General features: G+C 45.5%; 1 protein-coding gene across 1 annotated transcript in view; it reads right to left on the bottom strand.

Moving 5' to 3' along the window:
* LMNB1 (lamin B1) overlaps nt 1-17,255 on the bottom strand; it is a 58,854-nt gene extending 41,599 nt beyond the window's left edge. The window contains exon 1 of the mRNA XM_005557657.4: nt 16,426-17,255. Within this exon, the coding sequence (XP_005557714.3) occupies nt 16,426-16,784 (359 nt within the window). The 5' untranslated portion in view covers nt 16,785-17,255. The remainder of the gene's footprint in view (nt 1-16,425) is intronic.
* Nucleotides 17,256-24,471: the final 7,216 nt, after the last annotated feature.

Genomic DNA, 24,471 nt, shown 5'->3' with positions numbered 1-24,471 from the left:
TACTCCTAAAGCAATAGAAGTGGCAGCTTCCTGGTCCTGAATAGTAGCTATATACTGTTTTTAAAACAGTTCAGTGGTTCCATTGGTGGCCTCACACATAAAAGCTCCCAAAGAAGGTCAGTTCTACAACAATGTTCTGAGCATCATTACTGCTCCCCTAGCCTCTCTAAAAATCGTTTCTAAGCACCTAAATCTCACATTGTTTCCCTTTCTGCTTAAAATTCCCAAGTGTTGCCAGGCGCAGTGGCTCATGCCTGTAATCTCAGCACTTTGGGAGGCCAAGGCGGGTGCATCACCTGAGGTCAGGAGTTTGAGACCAGCCTGACCAACATGGAGAAACCCCATCTCTATCAAAAATACAAAATTGGCTGGGTATGGTGACACATGCCTGTAATTCCAGCTACCAGGGAGGCTGAGACAGGAGAATCGCTTGAACCTGGGAAGTGGAGGTTGCGGTGAGCTGAGATTGCGCTGTTGCACTCCAGCCTGGGCAACAAGAGTGAAACTCCAACTTAAAAAAAAAAAAAAAAAAAAAACCCTAGTGCTTTCTGTTCCCTGCACTGAGTGATGACACAAAGACCTGAACAGAAAAAGAAATTAACTTAGCAAAGAGGGGCTATGAAGGACAATGAAGACTTCTGCAAGAATAAGAGAAAGTATCAAATTCACCAGGCACAGTGGCTCACGCCTGTAATCCCAGCACTTTGGAAGGCAGGCGAATCACCTGAGGTCAGGAGTTCAAGACCAGCCTGGTCAACATGGCAAAACCCCATCTCTACTAAAAATACAAAAGTTAGCCAGGCGTAATGGCATGTGTCTGTAATCCCAGCTACTCAGGAGGCTGAGGCAGGAGAATCGCTTAAACACAGGAGGTGGAGGTTGCAGTGAGCTGGGATCATGCCACTGTACTCCAGTTTGGGCGACAGAGTAAGACTCCATCTCAAAAAAAAAAAAAAAAGTACCAAATCCATCAAATTTAGACAAAAACAATGCTATAGAGCTATCAAGAGAATAGGCTAGGTGCAGTGGCTCACACCTGTTAACCCAGCACTTTGGGAGGCAGCGATAGGCGGATCACTTGAGGTCAGGAGTTCGAGACCAGCCTGACCAACATGGCGAAACCCCGTGTCTACTAAAAATACGAAAATCAGCCTGGTGTCATGGCGGGCACCTGTAATCCCAGCTGCTTGGGAGGCTGGGGGGCATGAGAATCACCTGAACACAGAGGCAGAGGTTGCAGTGAGCCGAGATCGCGCCACTGCACTCCAGCCCGGGCAACAGAGCAAGACCCAGACTCAAAAACAAAAAAAGAGACATCAAGGGAATAAAAAAGGCTAGGCACGATGGTTCACACCTGTAATCCCAACACTTTGGGAGGCTGAGGCAGAAGGACTACTTGAGCTCAGGAGTTTGAGACCAGCAACATAGTAAGACCTTGTCTCTGTGAAAAAAATCAAAAAATTAGCTGGGTGTAGTGGCACACACCTTTAGTCCCAACTACTCCAGAGGCTGAGGTGAGAGGATCACTTGAGCCTAGGAGGTTGAGGCTGCAGTGAGCCAAGATCATGCCACTGCACTCCAGCCTGGGCAAGGGTAACACCCTATCTTTAAATAAAGAGAGAGAGAGAAAGAGAATAAAAAGAAGCTATTAGAAATTTAAAATACAATAGCAAAAATTGGAAAACAAAATTGAGAACATCTCTTAGTAGAGAAAAAATATTTTTTAAACAAGGGAAAACCAAAGGATTTGGTAAGAGATCCAACATTTGAGTAACAGGAGTTTCATATGGTAATAAAAAAGAAGGAAATAATTCAAGAAAATTTCCAACAACTGAAGGACATAAATTTCAAGATCAAAAGAATTCAATCAGATGATCAACACAATGGATGAAAAGAGATCTACAAGGAACATCCCTGTGAAATTTTATTTTATTTTATTTTGTTTTTTTTTGTTTTTGTTTTTGTTTTTGAGACGGAGTCTCGCTCTGTCGCCCAGGCTGGAGTGCAGTGGCGCGATCTCGGCTCACTGCAAGCTCCGCCTCCCGGGTTCACGCCATTCTCTTGCCTCAGCCTCCCGAGTAGCTGGGACTACAGGCGCCCACAACCGCGCCCGGCTAATTTTTTGTATTTTTAGTAGAGACGGGGTTTCACCGTGGTCTCGATCTCCTGACCTTGTGATCCGCCCGCCTCGGCCTCCCAGAGTGCTGGGATTACAGGCGTGAGCCACCGCGCCCGGCCATCCCTGTGAAATTTTAGAACTGGACCAAAAGAAGATCCTACAAGCTTTTAAATTTTTCACTCATCATTACTTCTGTAGCCAATGAGAGCTAGAAAACTAAAGAACATGGCTTCATTTTCTTTCTCTCTTCTCTCTCTCTCTCTCTCTTTCACCATGAACTCCTGACCTCAGGTGATTCACCCGCCTTGGCCAAAACATGCCTTCAAAAGTCTAAGAAAATAGCATTTATCACCTAGAATTCTATACCCAAACTATCAATGCTTATACAATACAACTAGACTGGAAAAAAACACAAGGTATCCAAAGGTAATTCTTTATTTAATGAGATAAAATTAATTTAAAAAATGATCCTAAATGATTTGATGTTTTAACAACTGTCATAGACGCTATATAATTATACAAAAAAAATAAGTGGGAAAAAACACTACTTTTACAGGTGATCAAAAGGTGTGATAGGGAAGGAAAACTAATCACAGTATATGACTGAGTTTTGCTGGGGACTGTATTTATAAGTATTTCTGCTATAACATATGTGCTTCTGACAACTCTTGCATTCTGTACAGATTAAAAATAACACAGCAGACCAGATGTGATGGCTCACATCTGTAATCCCAACACTTTGGGAGGCTGAGGCAGGCAGATCATGTGAGGTCAGGAGTTCGAGATCAGCCTGGCCAACATGGCAAAACCCACCTCTACTAAAAATACAAAAATTTGCAGTGCGTGGTGGCACATGCCTGTAATCCCAGCTACTCGGGAGGCTGAGGCAGGAAAATCGCTTGAACCCCGAAGGTAGAGGTTGCGGTAAGCCAAGATTGCGCCATTGCACTCCAGCCTGGGCAACAAGGGCGAAACTCCGTTTCAAAAATAAATAAAATAAAATAAAAATAAAAATAACAGAGCAAGTAGAAAAAATAATGTTGGAATAAATAGACCACTCAAAACCTATGCACTCTGAAACAGAGCACCAGCAATAACATAAAGAATTAGTATCTCGGCCGGGCGCGGTGGCTCACGCCTGTAATCCCAGCACTTTGGGGGACCAAGGTGGGTGGATCACCTGAGGTCAGGAGTTTGAGACCAGCCTGACCAACACGGAGAAACCCCATCTCTGCTAAAAAAAAAAAAAAAAAGAATTAGCATCCCAGGAGGTAATCTGGACAGCCCAGGCAGTCAGTTTAGTGTGGCTAGAGCTGCGTCAAAAGATGTTTTTAAATGCACAAAAAAAGGCCGGGCACGGTGCCTCACACCTGTAATCCCAGCACTTTGGGAGGCCGAGCCAGGTGGATCCCTTGAGGTCAGGAGTTCCAGACCAGCCTGGCCAACATGGTGAAACCCCGTCTCTACTAAAAATACAAAATTAGCCGGGCATGGTGGCGCATGCCTGTAATCCCAGTTACTCAGGAAGCTGAGGCCAGAGAATCGCTTGAACCCGGGAGGTGGAAGTTGCAGTAAGCCAAGATTACGCCACTGCACTCCAGCCTGGGTGACAGAGCAAGACTCCGGCTCAAAATAAAATAAAATAAAAAATAAAACGCACAAAAACAACAGAGTGGAAATGCTGGTTTGGAAAAATTTAGACAATAGAGAAACAGAGCTCTGAACACAAGAATAAGACTGGCTACAAAAGCAAAGCTAGAGGTGCACCTCTCTGGGGGAGAGAACCCTGGGCACGGGCACTCACTTTTAATTTTCTTAAAACAGAGGTGAAAGCAGAGCTGAGGATCGTCTTTCCTTCTGAAGATTAATACTATACTCTAGCTATTCTGGCTCACCTTTACTAGGATTTACTAGGACAAGGCACATATAATGCAATACAACTTCCAATTACAATAATATCATCTCTCTATTTACCTGTCACATATGAGCTAATTATAGAAATATTTGTGTCAGAACACACTGAATCAATACTTTAGATACCAAACACTGACCTAAACTAAAATGTGATATATGACTATTGGGAGGATAAGAAAAATGTGTTATGAAGACAATAGAATAAAAGAGCTCAATTCCTTGTTGTCCATAGTACAAAGTCAACACTGTCGCACTATCATCTAGATACAAGAATAAATAGCAAAGGAGCACTGAAAATAGCTGAAAGTAATTCTTCTCATGAGCAGTCTTGGAGAACTCTTTTGAGTCCTTAAATTATGTGTACACACACACACACACACACACACACACCCCACTGCTAGAAAGTTATAGGTTTTGGTTTTTTTCCCAAGGTACATACATATTAGAAAACTCTGAATCAGGGAAGTCAGGGAAGACATCTCTAAAGAAATGAATATTGAGAGGAAACCTGAGGGATAAGTAACCCAATGATGACGGAAATCCAAACAAAGGAGGCCGGATGCGATGGCTCATGCCTGTAATCCCAGCACTTTGGGAGGCCAAGGCAGATGGATTACTTGAGGTCAAGAGTTCAAGACCAGTCCTGGCCAGCATGGTGAAACCCCATCTCTACTAAAAATACAAAAAAAAATTAGCTGGGTGTAGTACAGGTGCCTGTAATCCCAGCGACTCAGGAGGCTGAGGCAGGAGAATCACTTGAACCTGGAAGGCGGAGGTTACAGTGAGCCAAGGTCACACCACTGAACACCAGCCAAGGAGACACAGCCAATACTCACTCTCAAAAAAAAAAAAAAATATCCAAAGGAAACCCCAAATGCAAAGGCCCTATTTTAAGAGGAGCACAGTAAAAGGGACTGAATAAAGGATTTCATGGCTAAAGAGGTGTAAACAAGTTCAACTGTGGTATGAGATGAAGCTGGAGGGTCAGACTGGGGCCAGCCCATGCAGGGAAAGAACTTTTAAGTAGGATAACCTGGGCAAATATGTCCCAGATTGCCCAGGACAAGTTCCGTTTATGCGAGCTGTTACTGCATAATTATTAACAGCTCCCTCTTTCACACACAAAAGTATCCCAATTTAGATACTAAATTGTATGGTCACCCTACTATTAGTAGGGTCTTAGTCTTTACCCTAGAAGCTACTGTTTTAACCAAAGGGGGTGAAATGATCACATTTTAGTACAGAATCTTAGAGGGATAAGAGTTCTGGTCCCCTGTCCAGTGTTTTGTTACATAAACACTGAGTAAGAATCTAGTTTAAATTGACCCTTAAGAATGCCTCCTTCCTGCCAGACATGGTGGCTCACACCTGTAATCCCAACACTTTGAGAGGCCAAGGCAGGCGGATTGCTTGAGCTCAAAGTTCAAGACCAGCCTGGGAAACATGGCAAAACCCTCTCCCCACAAAAAATTAGCCAGGCGTGGTGGCGTGTGCCTGTAGTCCCAGCAACTCCAGAGGCTGAGGTGGGAGGATCACTTGAGCCTGGGAAGTCCAGGTTATAGTGAACCATGCACCGCTGCAATCCAGCACGGGCCACAGAACGAGACCTTGTCTCAAAAAGCAAACAAACAAACAAAAAAACCCATGTATCCTTCCCTTCACTGCCAACATTCTTGAATAAGTGTTCTAAACTCATAATCTTTTTCCTCTCACTCTCCCTTTAATTATGGCCAGGGGTTTCCTCTATTAACCAAAGGCTCTCCTCTCAGTCAACAATCACCTACGGCACCAAAGACACCAATGACAACGGATGATTTTTAGGCTTCATCAAACAAAAAACTCTTGTTCCATGACTCAACTCTCTTTTCTCACCTTTTAAGACAAAGTGTCCCTCTGTCACCCAGGCTGGAGTGCAGAGGCACAATCTCAGCTCACTGCAACCTCCTCCCACTGCAACCTCTGCCTCCCAGGTTCAAGTGATTCTCCTACCTCAGCCTCCACAATAGTTGAGATTAAAGGCATGTGCTACGACGCCTGGCTAATTTATGTATTTTTAGTAGAGACAGGGTTTCCCCATGTTGCCCAGGCTGGTCTCAAACTCCTGGCCTCAAGTGATCCAAACGCTCAACCTCCCAAAGTGCTGGGATTACAGACATGAGCCACCACGCCCGGCCTCACCTCTCTATTACTTATCATCCCCACTGTGGGTTTTCCTTTCTCTACCCAGTCCTCATATGCACGTGTTTTCCATATCTCTTGAGTACTTCAAATTGCCAACTGACATTGCTACCTAAAGTCTGGCAAACACCACTAATTCACTGATTTAGAGTCCTCCAAACCTGTTCCTTCTCCACCAATTTCGGTTAAGAGCAATATTGTCTACCCAGGCACCCAAGCATGGAAGCAGTCGCCCTAGACTCTTCTCCCTAGTCCCTTATGTTCAGTATCTCTTAAATCCACCTTCTCTCCTTTCTTCCACCTGCCTCAGTTCAAGGGCTGCCTTGTTACTCCCCAAGTGTTCTTACTACTGTTTGTACCTCTCCTCTTTTTTTCCCTCCACAGCATAGCCAGAATGATCATGTCACAATTCTGCCTTAAAATCTTGGGTCTACTCATTACTTAAAATGCAATCCCCTTCCCCACCCCATATATTACATATATATATGGCTCCAGTAGGCCAGGTGCAGTGGCTCACACCTGTAATCCCAGCACTTTGGGATTAGTGGCTGGGCGTAGTGGCGGGTGCCTGTAGTCCCAGCTACTCGGGAGGCTGAGGCAGGAGAATGGCATGAACCCGGGAGGCAGAGCTTGCAGTGAGCTGAGACTGCGCCACTGCACTCCAGCACTCCAGCACTCCGAAGTGGGTGGATCACCTGAGGTCAGGAGTTCACGACCAGTCTGGCAAACATACTGAAACCCCGTCTCTACTAAAAATACAAAAATTAGCCGGGTGTGGTGGCGGGCGCCTGTAATCCCAGTTACTTGGGAGGCTGAGGCAAAACAATCACTTGAACCCAGGAGGTAGAGGTTGCAGTGAGCCGAGACCATACCATTGCACTCCAGCCTGGGCAACAGGAGTGAAACTCCGTCTCAAAAAAAAAAAAAAAAAAAAAATCTATACCTATATAGATATCTGTATATGTATATATACATACACACACATATATATGGCTCCAGTTATATGAATTATTTGACATTCAGGACAACTCACTCTCCTAACATTTTCCATTTAGAAGCAAACGCCTACTTACCTCCCAATACTTAGCTCAGATTCCCCTGGTATGTCTTTCAAAATTTCACAAGGCTCCTAGCCTGCCTTAGGTAGCAGTTCTTGTTTCTCCACAGCAACACCTGGATACTGGTGTCATAGAACTTGATATATTTTATTAGTATACCGCACTTACAGTAGCACAATCCTGTAGTGTTGGTTTTCTGTCTTCCCCACTAGACTGTAAGTAACTTGATAATGGGGACTGAGTATCCCATCTATTCCCAGCATCTGATTCAAGACCTGGCATATAGTACCTGTTCCACAAAAATGTGTCTTGAATAAAAAATGAAAGAACACTCTGTCATGAGTATTAAATATTTATTAGAGGTTTTAATTTCTTTTAAATTATTAAGGCATGGAATAAAGTGGGAAAGTAGCTTTTTAAGAAGAGAAAAAAGATAAAAGCGATCTCTTTCAGTAATTCATCTTCACCTTTCTTTAGCAAATGAAGCCCTCAGTATTTCAAACAGCTGTTTCAACTACTGACAACTACCCTTCTGACAAATCCAAAATTACCTTCCTTGAAGGCTACTATCAACGTGAAAAACATGCAACTAATAGCATTTCCAAAAGTAGCACCCAAAGGGATCTGAAAATCAACTATCCTATCTGAGACTTCAAGTACCAACCATAGATAATGATACTCTGTGAGCCTGCTTCACGTCGGTAAACTAGAGTAATACCTGTAGAACACTGTTGTACGGATGAAATAAGGTTATGTATGTGAAAACCCTATCACAATGCTAGAAGTCAGGCTACCATCCTTTCCAGCTTCCATTACTCTACTAAGTAATCCCAGGCAAAATATTTAACCTCTCTGAGCCTGAAGTTTCCTCACTCATCAGCAGTTATCATAAGCTTAAAAGATAATGTCTGGCCGGGTGCAGTGACTCACGCCTGTAATCCCAGCACTCTGGGAGGCTGAGGCAGGCGGATCACGAGGTCAGGAGATCGAGACCATCCTGGCTAACACAGTGAAACCCCGTCTCTACTGAAAATTACAAAAACTTAGCTGGGCATAGTGGCGGGTGCCTGTAGTCCCAGCTACTCGGGAGGCTAAGGCAGGAGAATGGCGTGAACCCAGGAGGCAGAGCTTGCAGTGAGCCCAGATCGCGCCACTGCACTCCAGTACTCCAGGCTGGGTGACAGAGGGAGACTCCGTCTCAAAAAAAAAAAAAAAAAAAAAAAAAAGACAATGTCTATAAAGCATCTACTGTAATGCCTGGCAAACAGAATTGGCACAAAATAAATATCAGCTTTTTTTCCTGCATCTTTTCCCCCACACCCCAAAAGGGAGTCTTGCTTTGTCACTCAGGCTGGAGTACAGTGTAGCAATCTTGGCTCACCGCAACCTCTGCCTCCCGGGTTCAAGCAGTTCTCCTGCCTCAGCCTCCTGAGTAGCCGGGATTACAGATGGCCACCACCATGCCTGGTTAATTTTTTTATTTTTAGTAGATATAGGGTTTCGCCATGTTGGCCAGGCTGGTCTTGAACTCCTGACCTCAGGTGATCCGCCCACCTTGGCCTCCCAAAGTGCTGGGATTACAAGCATGAGCCACCGGGCCCAACCTAAGGGTGATTTTTAATTTTCTTCTTGGTGTTTGTGTTTTCTCCTTTCCTATGATAAATATACATTTCCTGTGTAAAAATTTTAATTTTTGGCCTGGCGCCCTGGCTCACGCCTGTAATCCTAGCACTTTGGGAGACCAAGGTGGGCAGACTGCCTGAGCTCAGGAGTTCTAGACAAGCCTAGGCAACATGGTGAAACCTCGTTTCTACTAAAATACAAAAAAAAAAAAAAAAAAAAACAAGAAAAAAAAATTAGCCAGCATGGTGGCATGTGTCTGTAGTCCCAGCTAATCAGGAGGCTGAGGCAGGAGAATTGTTTGAACACGGGAGGCGGAGGCTGTAGTGAGCTGAGATTGTGCCACTGCACTCCAGCCTGGCGACACAGCAAGACTCAGTCTATTAAAAATAATAATAATAATAATTTTTAGGCCGGGCACGGTGGCTCACACCTGTAATCCCAGCACTTTGGGAAGCCAATGTGGGCGGATCACAAGGTCAGGAGATAGAGATGACCCTGGTCAACACGGTGAAACCCCGTTTCTACTAAAAATAAAAATTAAAAAATTAGCTGGGCATGGTGGCAGGTGCCTATAATTCCAGATATTTGGGAGGCTGAGGCAGGAGAATTGCTTGAACCCGGGAGACAGAGGTTGCAGTGAGCCAAGATCGCACCATTGCACTCCAGCCTGGGCAACGAGAGCGAAACTCCGTCTCAAAAAAAAAAAAAAAAAAAGAAATTCAAATGACAGCCAAAGCACAATCTCCTTATCAAAGAGTTACACTGTAAAAAGGGTTTAAAACTGATTTTAAAAACTTCTCTGATCCTAAAAATAATTGGGAACTTCAGCTATACAGGGTCCCATTACTCAACTGATATCTGAGGCTCATTCTCAACATTTGTACATGAAAGAGACTTACACTAATGGTATAAAAAAAAAAGTCTAAAGAATTTCTAACTCAGACATATCAGAGGTGACACCATCTATACAAATGAAAGAATAAATATAACCAGCAACTGTGTAAAGACAGGAAAAAGAAAAGACCCATCATATTTTAATAGTGCTTTATCTTTCATTCCGCCTGTTTACTTCCTTGAATCTGGGTATGCAAAATATTACCTAGTCTCATCCCCTAACTTAAATAAACAACTCCAAAAGATCTTGCTTTATCAAACATCTTTTGAAAGCATGGGAAGGAAATGTCATGACAGTTTAATTATTTGGAACCTGCTTCATAGACTTTTAAATCAGTTTTAGGGGTTTGGTCCTTCCAAGTGTTCCCTTGAAAATTAAAGTAACATTTAACATAAAAGAACTATAAAAAGCAGTTTAACTAGTTTTATAACTCTTATATTTTAAGAGTTATAAAAATATAAAAGTTTGATAACTCATATTAAGGCTAGGGTGTATACTGTCAATCTGCTTCAAACAGGGCAAAATCAGTACATTAAAAAAAGATATGGTAATACACAGGATGATGAAGGTTTGTTTTTTGTGGTTTTTTTGTTTGTTTGTTTTTGTTTTTGAGACAGAGTCTCACTCTGTCGCCCAGGGTAGAGTGCAGTGGTACAATCTCGGCTCACTACAACCTCCGCCTGCTGGGTTCAAGAGATTCTCCCGCCTCAGCCTCCTGAGTAGCTGGGATTACAGGCGTGCACCACCACGCCCAGCGGATTTTTGTATTTTTAGTAGAGATGGAGTTTCACTGTGTTGGTCAGGCTGGTCTCGAACTCCTGACCTTGTGATCTGCCCGCCTCAGCCTCCCAAAGTACTGGGATTACAGGTGTGAGCCAAGGCGCCCGGCAAAGGTCCTTGTTTTTCAATTAATCATCCTATGTACAAAGAAAACGCTCCTAAAAAAGATTAGCATGTTTTTGACTGGGCACAGTGGCTCGCGCCTGTAATCCCAGCACTTTGGGAGGCAGAGGCGGGCAGATCACAAGGTCAAGAGATGGAGACCTTCCTGGACAACATGGTGAAACCCTGTCTCTACTAAAAATACAAAAATTAGCTGGGCATGGTGGCAGGTGCCTGTAATCCCAGCTACTTGCAGGCTCAGGCAGAAGAATTGCCTGAACCCAAGAGGCGGAGGTTGCAGTGAGCTGAGATTGTGCCACTGCACTCCAGCCTGGTTGACAGAGTGAGACTCCATCTCAAAAAAAAAAAAAAAAATTAGCATTTTTTATTCTTTTAGGTATGAAAACCAAAGTACATGAGTGTTAAAACAACCCTGAAGATTTTGTTTCACCTACGGGCATTTCCTAAAGTTCCTTCTATGAATGACCAAAATATGTAGAAAGCCAACATAGTAAATATATAAAATATAGGATAAACTCCCAACCCCTTCTTCATTAAAAAATATTAAAAAATAGTTTATCAGATTTACATCAGTATGCTGCATAATTTGAACTAATAACAAGCCAGAAAAAGGCCTAAATTTCTTAACTCTCCCTGAGATTCAGAAAACTACTATTTATATCATAATTACACAGATGAGGAAATACAGGCTAAAGGACTTAAAAGTACTGGTGGGGTAAGGTGGTTCATGCCTGTAATCTCAGCATGGTGGAAGACCGAGATGGGTGGATCACCTGATCTCTGGAGTTCAAAACCAGCCTTGTCAACATGGCGAAACTTCATCTCTCCTAAACATACAAAAATTAGCCAGGCGTGGTGGCGGGTGCCTGTAATCCCAGCTAACCATGAGGCTGAGGCAGGCAAATTGCTTAAACCAGGGAGATGGAGGTTGCAGTGAGCTGAGATCGTGAGCTGCACTCCAGCCTGGACAAGAGAGCAAGACTCTGTCTCAATAAATAAATAAATACATACATACATACATACATACATACATACATACATACAAACAAACAAACAAAAATCCACAGTCTTTTATCTGTACTTTCAGAGTTTGAAAACCTAAAATTTTGTTAACACATTTAGTGGCAAAACCTGACCTGAAACCAGGTCTATTTTCAATCTGTCTTTCTCCACCTGCCGTGACAATATCTCTCCCTCAGAAATGTTTCATGATAGAGTGCTAACTCTTATCTACCCTAACTCTATAAACTCCACTGGGGGTGTCATATTCAGTATGTGCATCATATTACCGTCTTAAATTGGAATTGCTTTTACTTCCAAAGCACATCTGGCCCCCAGGGTTTTACAGAGAAGATAGGGGACCTGTACCACTGAAGGAAAATAAATGTCTGAATCCATAAAACCAGTTATTGAAGATTGATATAAACACAACTTTCTGTTACATCTGTTTTTCCCATATAGTTAACAGTGAAATTCTGAAACAAGTCAATTTCTCTGTACTTTTTGTTTAAAGTTTTGAGTGATGGCATTCATCATCATTCTTGGAAACTGTTCTCCCAAAAAAGCTTTCAGCAAAATATAACTAGGCTTGGACTGAATCAGAGTAACTGTACCTTGCATATGAGATCTGTATTCCTATGGATTCAAACACCACATGCATGGAAACTATTGCCAAATTCTCTTCAGACCAAGCATTTCCATGCTCTGCCTCTAAGGTATTTTGTGTGCTGAGGAACCAAAAAGAAACTAAGCAACTTGGAATCTATAATTCTCTCAAGGCTGTTTTCTTAATCTAAATCTACCTAAATGATGATTATACTTAATTACAAACACTCTGGTTCCAAATAAAAAATTAAATATAGGCCAGGCATGGTGGCTCACACCTGTAATCTCAGCACCTTGGGAAGCTGAGGTGGGTGGATCACCTGAGGTCAGGAGTTTGAGACCAGCCTGGCAAACACGGTGAAATCCCGTCTCTACTAAAAATACAAAATGAGTTGGGTGTGGTGGTGCACACCTATAATCCCAGCTACTTGGGAGGCTGGGTCAGGAGCATCACTTGAACCTGGGAGGCGGAGGTTGCAGTGAGCCAAGCTCAGTCTCAAACAAAAAAAAAAGAAATAAAAGAAAGAAACACATTAACAACCCTGGATGCCAGAAGACAATAGGGCAAAATAATACTTTCAAGTTCTGGAAAAATGTTAACCTAGTATTCTATACCTAGCCCAACAGCCAATCAAGCATGAGACTAAACAAAGCTATTTTCAGACATACAGGAATCAGAAAGTTTACCTCCTGCCATCCTTTCCGAATAAATTACTTAAGGATGTTCTTCAACAAAATATGAAGAAACCAAGGAAAAGCAAAATACACCCAGGGTGGAGTGCAGTGGTGTGATCTCAGCTCACTGCAACCTCCGCCTTCCTGGTTCAAGCGAAGCCTCCTGCCTCAGCCTCCAGAGTAACTGGGATTGCAGGCGTCCACCACCACACCCGGCTAATTTGTGTATTTTTAGTAGAGACGGGGTCTTGCCATGTTGGCCAGGCTAGTCTCAAACTCCTGACTTCAGGTGATCTACCTGTCTGGGTCTCTCAAAGTGCTTTATAGGCATGAGCCACTGTGCCCAGCCAGGAAGCTGTCTTTAATAAGTTACAGGACGGCCAGGCGCGGTGGCTCACGCCTGTAATCCCAGCTACTTGGGAGGCCGAGGCGGGCAGATTACGAGGTCAGGAGATCCAGACCATCCTGGCTAACACGGTGAAACCCCGTCTCTACTAAAGAATACAAAAAATTAACCGGGCGTAGTGGCGAGCACCTACAGTCCCAGCTACTCGGGAGGTTGAGGCAGGAGAATGGTGTGCACCCAGGAGGCGGAGGTTGCAGTGAGCCGAGATTGCGCCACTGCACTCCAGCCTGGGCGACAGAGCAAGACTCCAGCTCAAAAAAAAAAAAAAAAAAGTTACAGGACATCAGTACACAGCATACCTTCAGCAAAGAGAACTCTAGGGAAGAAAGTAGATTCATGTGATATATATTATGATTAAATATCTTCAAAAAGTCTGCAAACACACTGAGGGCAAATTTTTCTTAATCAACAAGAAAAACGAAAGGCTACTGAGGAATAAATCCATATTAAAAAAGTCATAATTCAAATGAGGAGCAAACTAAAACGTGGCATGTTTTGAGCAAATGATGGTATGCTGAGGGGGAAAGAAGAGTACACCTAATCCTGGCAATAGGAATATACATACAGTAGCAGAGACCTAAGAAAAATATAATCCCAGAACACTACTTACCCTGGGAGAATAGATACTGTCAACCCCTCAGACAGGCCTTCCTTAATCACACTAACCCTTCACTCTGCTTCATTTTTATTCCCTTAGCATCTGCTATTACCTAAACTGTATCACATACATTATTTCATTGATTCTAATACACATTATTCTCATTTTTTAACCCCACTGAAACCAGCATGCATTTTAGAATCCATACATTTACAACTAGTGTCAGCCAGGTGGCAGCCTTGTTACTGTGTGAAAAACCTGTGGATAACTCCTGGAAAGATTACAAAAGCGCCAGCATCAAAATGCTTCACATCACACAAAAGACAATCTTTATTTGCTTGCTGGGATACAGCTCCCCCACTACACTCTCAGCAACAAAGAATAGTACTTCATTTTTTAAAAAAATCTTCGTACCCTCTAACATAGAACGGTGACTGGTTCACAACAGATCATTGATCTGTGTGAATTTTTTTTTTAGACAGAGTCTCACTCTGTCACCCAGGCTGGAGTGCAGTGGACCATCTGGCTCACTGCAGCCTCTGCCTCCTGGATATCAAGCAATTTTCCTGCCTCAGCCTCCCCAGTAGCTGGGATTACAGGCGCCCACCACGACGCCCAGATATATATATATACACACATACATACATACATATATACACATATATATATATATATTTTTTTTTTTTTTTTTTGAGACAGGGTCTCACTCTGTCGCCAGGCTGGGGTGCAACGCGCAATCCCGGCTCACTGCAACATCCGTCTCCTGGGTTCAAGCGATTCTCCTGCCTCAGCCTCCCGAGTAGCTGGGACTACAGATGCGTGCTACCACGCCTGGCTAATTTTTTGTATTTTTAGTAGAGACGGGGTTTCACCAATTAGGCTGGTCTCGAACTCCTGATTTCAAGTGATTCGCTCACCTCGCCTCCCAAAGTGCTGGGATTACAGGTGTGAGCCACCATGCCCGGCCCTGTGTGACATTTTAATATCTATGAAATCATGATGGGTCCAACAGGATGGTTCCTACACAGTTGGTCCTGGTGTTTTTATCTTCTTAGTGGTACAAATCTAATGGCAAGTCTTACAAGCAACGATATCTAAGACTTGAAGGAATTCAGTGGCAAAAAGTTGGAGAAACATGGAAACAACAGTGTGAGTGAGCTTACCGCTCATTTCAAAAGATGAAACCAAGGCTTAGTAAATCCAAGAAGCAGGGACAAAGAGTGTCAAAATGAGAATAAGGTACCTCCAGAAATTTCAGTTGGCCGTGCTAATGGCGAGCACGAATTCCAGACCCAAATTTTGCAAATCTCTAAAGCATGACATCAACACTTGTTGCCTACTGATGACAGGCCATTTTGCTTATCAGAAAATCAAAATAAGGCCTGCAAAGGTCTGCAAGTGTATCCTTGTGCACTGGAATGAAAACTCACACTCGCTTAGGTGAATAATTACAAACTCTCCTTCGCTCAAACACTCAGCATTTACATAGCACCCTGTCACCTGCCCTGGTCTACTATCTGTACAATGGCCGACTAAGGGGTACTAAGCACGGTCCCTACCCGAAAGCCCGACTATACTATGAGGCGGCAAAAGCTGGGGAGAGGGGGCCGCTGCCTGAGGGGTAGGCGAACCGCAACTCGAAGAACAGTGTCAGTAACATGCACAAACCCGGCTTTCCTTCCCTGCGCAGAACCACCTGAGGGCTCGCACCATCCCCGCTGAGACAGGACACCTTTGCCCTGAGAAAGCTAACCAGCTAGCAAACCTAACTTGCCTGAGGCGGGCTGGAGGCGCGCGGATCAAGCCCCGCCTCTCTCTCCCGCCCAAAGCAGGCGTAGAACCTTCGCAAAATGTCACAGGGCCAAGACTGAGCGCGCCAAAGTGGGACCCACCCCCAGGAGACGCGGATGCTCCGGGAAGGTCCCTCCCCTTCCTCCCTCTGCCCGCGCGAAGCTCATTCATTCTAGAGGCGGGCTGCCTGTCCTCCACGGCCGGCCATCCCGGCACTGCAAATCCGCTAGACGCTTTGTCTCGCGCCGGCCGGAAACCCGGGCGCGCACTCGAGCGCGCGTCCGCGCTCCAGCTCCCTGCACCTGGGGCCTGCGGGCCGCCTCTCCGCGCCGGCTCCCCGGGTTCGAGGTGCGAAAGCTGGCGCTCGTTCTCAGCAGTCCCAGGCGCGCACTTATCACGTCCCAGCGGGTATCCAAAACCTAGAAATGGGCATCACGGCCCCCATCGCTACAGTTCGAGCCCCCTCCGCGACCCCTGCCCCGCTATGAACTCTAGATTCTTTTTCCTTTTCTTTCCGGAGACCGAGACCCTGTTCCTTCCGAAGGACGCGTGCATCCTGGCCTCTGCACTCCCTCCCCAGGGCACAACCCGGTGAGCTGGCCGCCGCGACTGCGCCCCCGACCCTCCTTGGTGCTAACGCGGCAGCCAGCTAGCACTCACTTGAGGAGCAGCTGGTCGTGTTCCGCCTTGCACTTGCCCAGCTCGATCTGCAGCTTGGCGCGCTCGCGGGCCGTGTCGTCGAGCGCGCGTCGCGCGTCGGCCAGCTCGGTCTCGTAGAGCGCCTTGAGGCCAGTGAGCTCGCGGCCGCGCACCTCCTCGCGCTCCGTCACCTGCAGCTGCAGCGCGCTGTTTTCCGTCTCCAGGCTGCGCACCTTGTCGATGTACACCGCCAGCCGGTCATTGAGCTCGCGCAGCTCCTCCTTCTCCTGGAGCCGCGACAGCCGCGTGGGGCTCAGCGGCGTGGTGGGGCCGCCAGCGCGGCTGCCCGTCCGCGGCGGCACGGGGGTCGCGGTCGCCATGGCGGGCGGCGGAGACAGCGGGGAGGCGAGGCCGCGAGCAGGACCGTGACAAGAAGGGGACGGCAGGGGGCGAAGCGGGGACCGAAGGCACAAACCGGCGACCTGCGCTCGCGTCCAGACGCCGGCGTTTAGAGGAACGGAGAAGCACCTGGGATGGCGGGAGCTCGATTACAGCACAAAGGGCAAAGGCGCGGGGGGGGGGGGTGGGACTACGAATCAATCGATCGATCGCGAAATGTCCTTTGTAAGAAAACACACACACCCACTCACACACGCACGCGGGAAAATGCAAGACGAGGGTGACTGGAGGCCAAGCAGGGTCCGCGCCGCCGCCGTCTCCTGCTCGCAGCACTTTGTTTCCTCTCAGGCTGCACGGAGCGGCGGGCGGGGGGAGGAGGGCCGGGAGGGGCGGGCTGGAGGCAAGCCGCGGGGGGCGGAGGTGGCGCGGGCCGCGGCGCCGCACACCCCAACATGGCCGGCGCGCCCTGGCGCCTCCACGTGACCGTCATCGGCCAATGGGGAACGGGCAGCGTGCTTCGGCGGCCCGGAGGCCGGGCCTGTAAATTTAAAATCTGGCACTCGGGCAACCGTCCGCTCGGCACGCCCGCCTGGGCGGTGCCCGGACGGGACTCAGGGCGGCAAGGAAGGACGCCCGGGACTGCCCACCCGCGCGGCCCTGGGCCCAGCGCCCTCCGGGCCCTCCCGCCGCCCCGCGGGGACCCCTTGGAGGGGCCGGGCCTGCGAAAGGCGGGAAGGAGCCCGGAGGTTTCCGGGGCGGATCTGCGCCACCGCCCACACTCGGCGGTTCAGGGAAATTCAAATATAAACGTTCCTAAAAGCCACACGCGAAACTTAGAGTCCCCGGCCACCGCGGGCGTGGTAACCTTATCCCCTGTTCCTGTGGAGGGCTCGGGAAACGGCTTGGAGGCTGGGACGCTGTGGAATTACGTAATAGGCACTTGAGTCCGGAGTTCCAAACGCACTGCTTGCAGGTTCCAAGTACCAGCCTTTATTTTTCTCTCGGGTGGAAAATTATATCAGGCAACTTCTTTCCATGAAATTGAGATCTGTGCGTCTTGAAGCCGACAGATTATTTATCACAGAAAAACCAGCAACCCTGATTTTAAATCATTTGCTACCAGTGTTAATGGGCGGTTCCTAATCCGTTTGTTTCTTAAGGGTTTGTAAAATCAAAAACAGCTCAGAAATGATACGATTAACATATGACGGTGAGTAAATATGAGCGCAAGCTGTTTCATACTCTCTTAAAATCAGATGCATAAAAATCTGAACATGTGGAAATTTAAGATGAAATAATTTTTTGCTTTTAAAAAGAGGCTCCCAAGATGTCACTGGCAGCTACTTCTAATAGAAAGCACATTTCATCCCTTTGAAAAGTTCTTAATTTTTAGGCTAACGTTTATTGGGACTGAGTGCCAGCACTAGGCTTTTCATGGATTACCCATCCACACAACCGCCGTGTGATATAGGAAACTGGATTGTATCTGTTTGAAAATTCATCCGGACGGGCGCGGTGGCTCACGCCTGTAATCTCGACACTTTGGGAGGCGGAGAGGTGGGAGGATCACCTGAGGTCAGGAGTTCAAGACCAGCCTGACCAAGATGGTGAAACCCCATCTCTACAAAAATACAAAAATTAGCCGGGCATGATGGCGGGTGCCTGTAATCCCAGCTACTTGGGAGACTGAGGTGGGCGATTCCCTCGAACCCGGGAAGGGGAAGTTGCAGTGAGCCGAGATGGCACCATTGCACTCCAGCTTGGGTGACAGAGACACCGTCTGAAAAAAACAAAAAAAAAAACATCCATTTTATAGCTGCCCAGCAGGCGACAGACGGGACTGCTTTTGACAGGTCCCAGGATTCTAATTGACTCGAGTCTGGCCCTTAACTATACCCTAGATGGCCACCTTACCAACTGTTAGGAACGCTTCTGTAATTAATGGTTACTTACTTTAAAAATGGCAGAAATGAAGACCAGGATATTCTTTTAACTATTAATCAAGTCATGTACATAAGAATTAGTGAAGAACACTGGGAGCTGCATATTCATCACAGATGAATTTCTGGCACTCTGTGAATTATGACCATTCTCCTTATTAATGGTTCTATTTCCTGTCCGGTTTCCTGAAATATCTTCTTTCTTTTTTGGGGGGGTGGGGGAAGGGTGGCAGGGAGACGGAGTCTCGCTTTGTCGCCCAGGCTGGAGTGCAATGGTACAATCTCGGCTCACTGCAACTTCCACCTCCTGGGTTCAAGCGATTCTCCTGCCTGGTGGGACCAGCGCCACCACAGTCGGCTAATTTTTTGTATTTTAGTAGAGACGATGTTTCAACGTGTTGCCCAGGCTGGTCTCGAACTCCTGAGCTCAGGCAATCCGTCCACCTCGGCCTCCCAAAGTGCTAGAATTACAGGCGTGAGCCACCGCGCCCGGCCATGAAATACCTCCTTTCTTAACCTCGTTGAGAATTTAAGAACCGAAAAGCTTCGACTTTAAGTATTCAAGTAATCTTAAAAGGAACTTTAAAATCTAAATTACTGATGAGAAAACCAGCCGGGCGTGGTGGCTCAGCCTGTAATCCCAGCATTTTGGGAGGCGGAGGCCGGCGGATCACCTGAGGTCAGGAGTTTGAGACCAGCCTGACCAACATGGAGAAACCCCGTCTCTACTAAGACTATAAAATTAGCCGGGACTGGTGGCACATGCCTCTAATCCCAGCTACTCGGGAGACTGAGGCAGAAGAATCGCTTTAACCTGGGAGGTGGAGGTCGCCGTGAGCCGAGATCGTGCCATTGCACTCCAGAAGCGAAACTCATCTCAAAACAAAAAAAAAGAAAGAAAAGAAAATGGGGATGATTTCTACTTGCACAGGATTTGTGTAGATTTAATAAAACAATTTATGCAGTGCGTTAGACATATAACATGTGAAGGCTAAATAGTAACTCTTACTAATAGTAATCATGTGTTTCCAGTCAAAACCAAGAAAAAAGAATGGAAAATCTTGAAGCCTTAGCATTAGGTAATTGTGGCCGGGCATAGTGGCTCACATTTGTAATCCCAGCACTTTGGGAGGATGAGGCAGGTGGATCACTTGAGGCCAGGAGTTTGAGACCAACCTGGCCAATATAGTGAAACTCCATCTCTACTAAAAATACAAAAAATTAGCTGGGCGTGGTGGCAGGCACCTGTAATCGCAGCGACTTGGGAGGCTGAGGCAGGAGAATCGTTTGATCCCAGGAGCTGGAGGTCGCAGTGGGCCCAGGTAGCGCCATTGTATTCCAGCGTGGCAACAAGAGCAAAACTCTAGCAAAAAAAAAAAAAAAACACAAACACACACACACAAGAATTAGACAATCGTGCACATTTTTAGTCAGGTACTTTACAATATATACACTTTCCTTATTCTCTAGGTGTTTCCCATACCTAATGCTAAACCTGGAATATGGCCTTCTGTACTCTCATACTAAGTGAGTCAAGCTCCCTTTATTCAAGTAATTCCTGAAATCTTATCCCTCCAAAGTTTCCCCAATGAATTGGAAGTAACAAGTTGTAAGTTTGTAAGTGACAACCCTTCTGCATTTATTAGGATAGTGGTGATTTCAAATCTCCTGCCTTTGTTTTCACTACACACCTCCATTTACTTGTCAGGGCACATGTCCTCATTATTGGTTAGACCATATATAACCCCACCAAGTCTCAACATGCCATGCCATCATTTCCCTCGCCTATACTCCTCCCACAACTACCTCACTACATATAAAGAACTCAATTGACATTTGTCCTACTTTATGTATGTCATTTGGATCTGGGACAGAAAAATATAGGATACATAAGACATCTGGGGAGAAGGGGCCATACTAGGATTGGGTGAGAAGAAAGGGGGAGGAGAGACTGAAAGCTTAGCAGTAACCCACTTTTGTCTCCGGAGAGGGGAGCGACAGCTGGCAGATAACTGAGTATACATTGCAAACAAATAGGATAGCTAGGACTGTGACACAAAATGAAACAAAAAATTGCTAAATGATATCTCTTCAATATATGTTTGCTGAATGGATGAATGAAAAAATAACTGAATACATGATGTCCTGGAACAGGTTGTTTGACTAAATATATTTTACAAACTTGATACTTTTTCCAGTTATTATAAAAGTGTAGGCATTATGTTTTAGAAGGTTGAGTGATTATCCAGAATGTCTTCCAAGTCTGATTTTGATTTTCGTGTTTAAAAAAAAAAAAGCTTAGGAGTTTTAAAGTATATTTACCATCTTTAAGAGGATTGTTCTTATAGCACAGCCACCTGAAGGTTTTATACTGCTCAAAATTGTTATTTTTTTATGTGTATATATATATAGGTAGGGGTTTTAAATTTTGAAAATAAGAACAAAAATTTTAAAATTAAAAAAAAATAGGGGTGAATGGCTGGGAGCGGTGGCTCACGCTTGTAATCTCACGACTTTTGGAGGCTGAGGCGTGCGGATCACCTGAGGTGAGGAGTTCAAGACCAGCCTGGCCAACATCGCGAATCCCCATCTCTACTAAAAATACAAAAATTAGCTGGGTGCGGTGGTGGGCGCGGCACCTGTAATCCCAGACACTCAGGAGGCTGAGGCAGGAGAATCACTTGAACCCAGGAGGCAGAGGTTGCAGTAAGCTGAGATCATGCCATTGTACTCCAGCCTGGGCAATGAAGCAAGACTCCGTCTCAAAGAAAAAAATATATATATGGGTGAAGGAGAGTCGAGTGACAGTAAACCAGATGGGATTCCCACAAGAATGAGGAATTCATCCTAAAAAGGGATAAGGAGAGGCTGAACAAACAAAAACAACATGGCATATGTATATGTACTTCACGGAGCTTGAGTAAGAAACGAGTCTCCTTCAGGCCTAAATGCCCAGAGATTCACATATTTTAGAAAAACCAGCTGGATGCGGTGGTTCACACCTGTAATTGCAGCACTTTGGGAGGCCAAGGTGGGCAGATCACCCGAGGTCAGGAGCTCAAGACCAGCCTGGCCAACATGGTGAAACCCCGTCTCTACTAAAAATATAAAAATTAGCCGGGGCTAAAATTAGTGGGACGAGATCATGCCACTGCACTCCAGCCTGGGCAACAAGAGCTCTGTCTCAAAAAAAAAAGAGTCTTATTTATTTGCTCACTCATTAATCCGTGCATTTATTCAACAAACATTTGTTGAACACTTACTACATGCCAAGCAAGGAATGTCTAAGGTACATGATCCCTGCTTGGAGAAGCTCAAAGGCCCAGCTACAGGCAGGCAAACATGTATATAATAAATTATGCCTCGAAGTGTCAAGTACTAAACAGGCATGAACAAAGCGGTGTAGGCATGTCAAGGATGGAGCAAGTTTCTGTGTGCAGGAGGAGGGAGCAGACAAGATGATCTCTGAGCTGGGCTTCTAAGAATGTCAGCCTCCAGGGACTGGCAAAAGGACTCAGAACCTTGTGGAGGGCTGTAAATGGCAACCCACAGCCCCCAGGGAGAATTAGAGGGAAACTCAGACAGAATCTCTAATTCCCCATGGTTTTATTTCAAACCACACCAAGCAGGAGGTGCTTTAAACTAGGGATTTGTAAAGTGGTAAGATAAGTGTATTTTAGTCAATAATCTTAATTTAGGCCTGGCTTACATTAGTCAAGAAAAATGGAAAATTGATAAAATTACCATATAATGTTTAAAAAGTAAATTACTTAAGCTATCATAACAGTTATGCCTTGCCTAAAGCAAAACAAAAACAGAAAAACCAATGAAGCAGGAAATGCTAGAGTACCTCCTATGTGCAAGGCACTCCACTGGATGATTGAGTTTTGTTTTGTTTTGTTTTGTTTTGTTTCAAATTTAAAAAGAAACGAGGTCTTCCATGTTGCCCAGGCTGGTCTCCAACTCCTGGGCTCAGGCAGTCCTCTGCCTTAGGCTCCCAAAGTGCTGAGATTATAGGCGTGAGCCACCATGCCTGGCCTAGGAGTTTTTTGTTTTGTTTGTTTGTTTGTTTGTTTTTAAGTATAAGATAGTTCCTTCCCTCAGTGAAGGCACTGAATTTTTTTTTTTTTTCTGTGTGTGTGTGGAAATAAAATGTTTACATGTGATTAAATAGGGTAAGCAATGATGCCATAAATTATGAAGCCCCAAGGGACTGACATTGATGACAAGTGTCAAATCACTGAAACTGCTAAAATTTAAAGAAGGACTCACTTCAGTTAAGGACAACATGATAGAACATCCTGCAAGAGGACCATTTGAACTGGACATGGAAGTAGGGGAAAATGTATTCAGTTAATGATTTGAATTACACAAATTAGCTGTATAAGTTTTTCAGGAATAAAACTATAATGTAAAATGAGATGACTATATTTTGTATGAAATATTTGCATTTGTGTACGTTGAGAATTTTTTTTTTTTTTTTTTTTTTTTTTTTTTTTTGAGACGGAGTCTTGCTCTGTCACCCAGGCTGGAGTGCAGTGACGCGATCTCGGCTCACTGCAAGCTCCGCCTCTGAGGTTCATGCCATTCTCCTGCTTCAGCCTCCCCAACAGCTGGGACTACAGGCGCACGCTGCCACGCCCAGCTAATTTTATTTATTTATGTATTTATTTATTGTATTTTTAGTAGCGACGGGGTTTCACCGTGTTAGCCAGGATCGCTTATATCTCCTGACCTTGTGATCCGCTCGCCTCGGCCTCCCAAAGTGCTGGGATTACAGCCATGAGCCGCCGCGCCCAGCCATGTTGAGAATTTATATTGGTAACTGGGCAAGAATTATCCAGGATTTGGTTGCCCACATACTTGGAATTTAATGCTACAAAATATATTCTGTTAAAGTCTCTGAAAAGAGATGACACTGAAAAGTAAATAGGGACTTCTCCAATTTACATACAGAGTATAGGAGCAACTGAAACTTTTATATACTATTGATGGGAGTGTAAAATAGTACAACCACTTCAGAAATTGTTTGACAGTTCTCCAGCCTGACCAACATGGTGAAAGCCCATCTCTACTTAAAAAAAAAAAAAAATAGCCAAGCATGGTGGTGGGCGCCTGTAATCTCAGCTACTGTGGAGGCTGAGGTAGGAGAATCTCTTGAACCCAGGAGGCAGAAGTTGCAGTGAGCCGAGATCACGCCACTGCACTCCAGCCTAGGCAATACAGCCAGACTCCCTATGAAAGAAAGAAAGAGAGAGAGAGAAGGAAAGGAAGGAAGGAGGGAAGGAGGAAGGGAGGGAGGGAGGGAAGGAAGGAAGGAGGGAGGGAGGGAGGGGAAGGAAGGAAGGAGGGAGGGAGGGAGGGAGGGATTGTTCGACAGTTCTTTTTTTTTTTTTTTTGAGACGGAGTCTCGCTCTGTCGCCCAGGCTGGAGTGCAGTGGCCGGATCTCAGCTCACTGCAAGCTCTGCCTCCCGGGTTCACGCCATTCTCCTGCCTCAGCCTCCCGACTAGCTGGGACTACAGGCGCCCGCCACCGCGCCCGGCTAGTTTTTTGTATTTTTTAGTAGAGACGGGGTTTCACCGTGTTAGCCAGGATGGTCTCGATCTCCTGACCTCGTGATCCACCCGTCTCGGCCTCCCAAAGTGCTGGGATTACAGGCTTGAGCCACCGCGCCCGGCCAGTCGACAGTTCTTTATAAAGGTAAAAATGGGTCCTGTAGTCCAGCA

Source organism: Macaca fascicularis, chromosome 6 (assembly GCF_037993035.2).
Source record: "Macaca fascicularis isolate 582-1 chromosome 6, T2T-MFA8v1.1".
Classification (NCBI taxonomy): Eukaryota; Metazoa; Chordata; class Mammalia; order Primates; family Cercopithecidae; genus Macaca; species Macaca fascicularis.
Note: the sequence above shows the minus strand (reverse complement) of the source record. Positions and strands in the feature narration are given on the sequence as shown.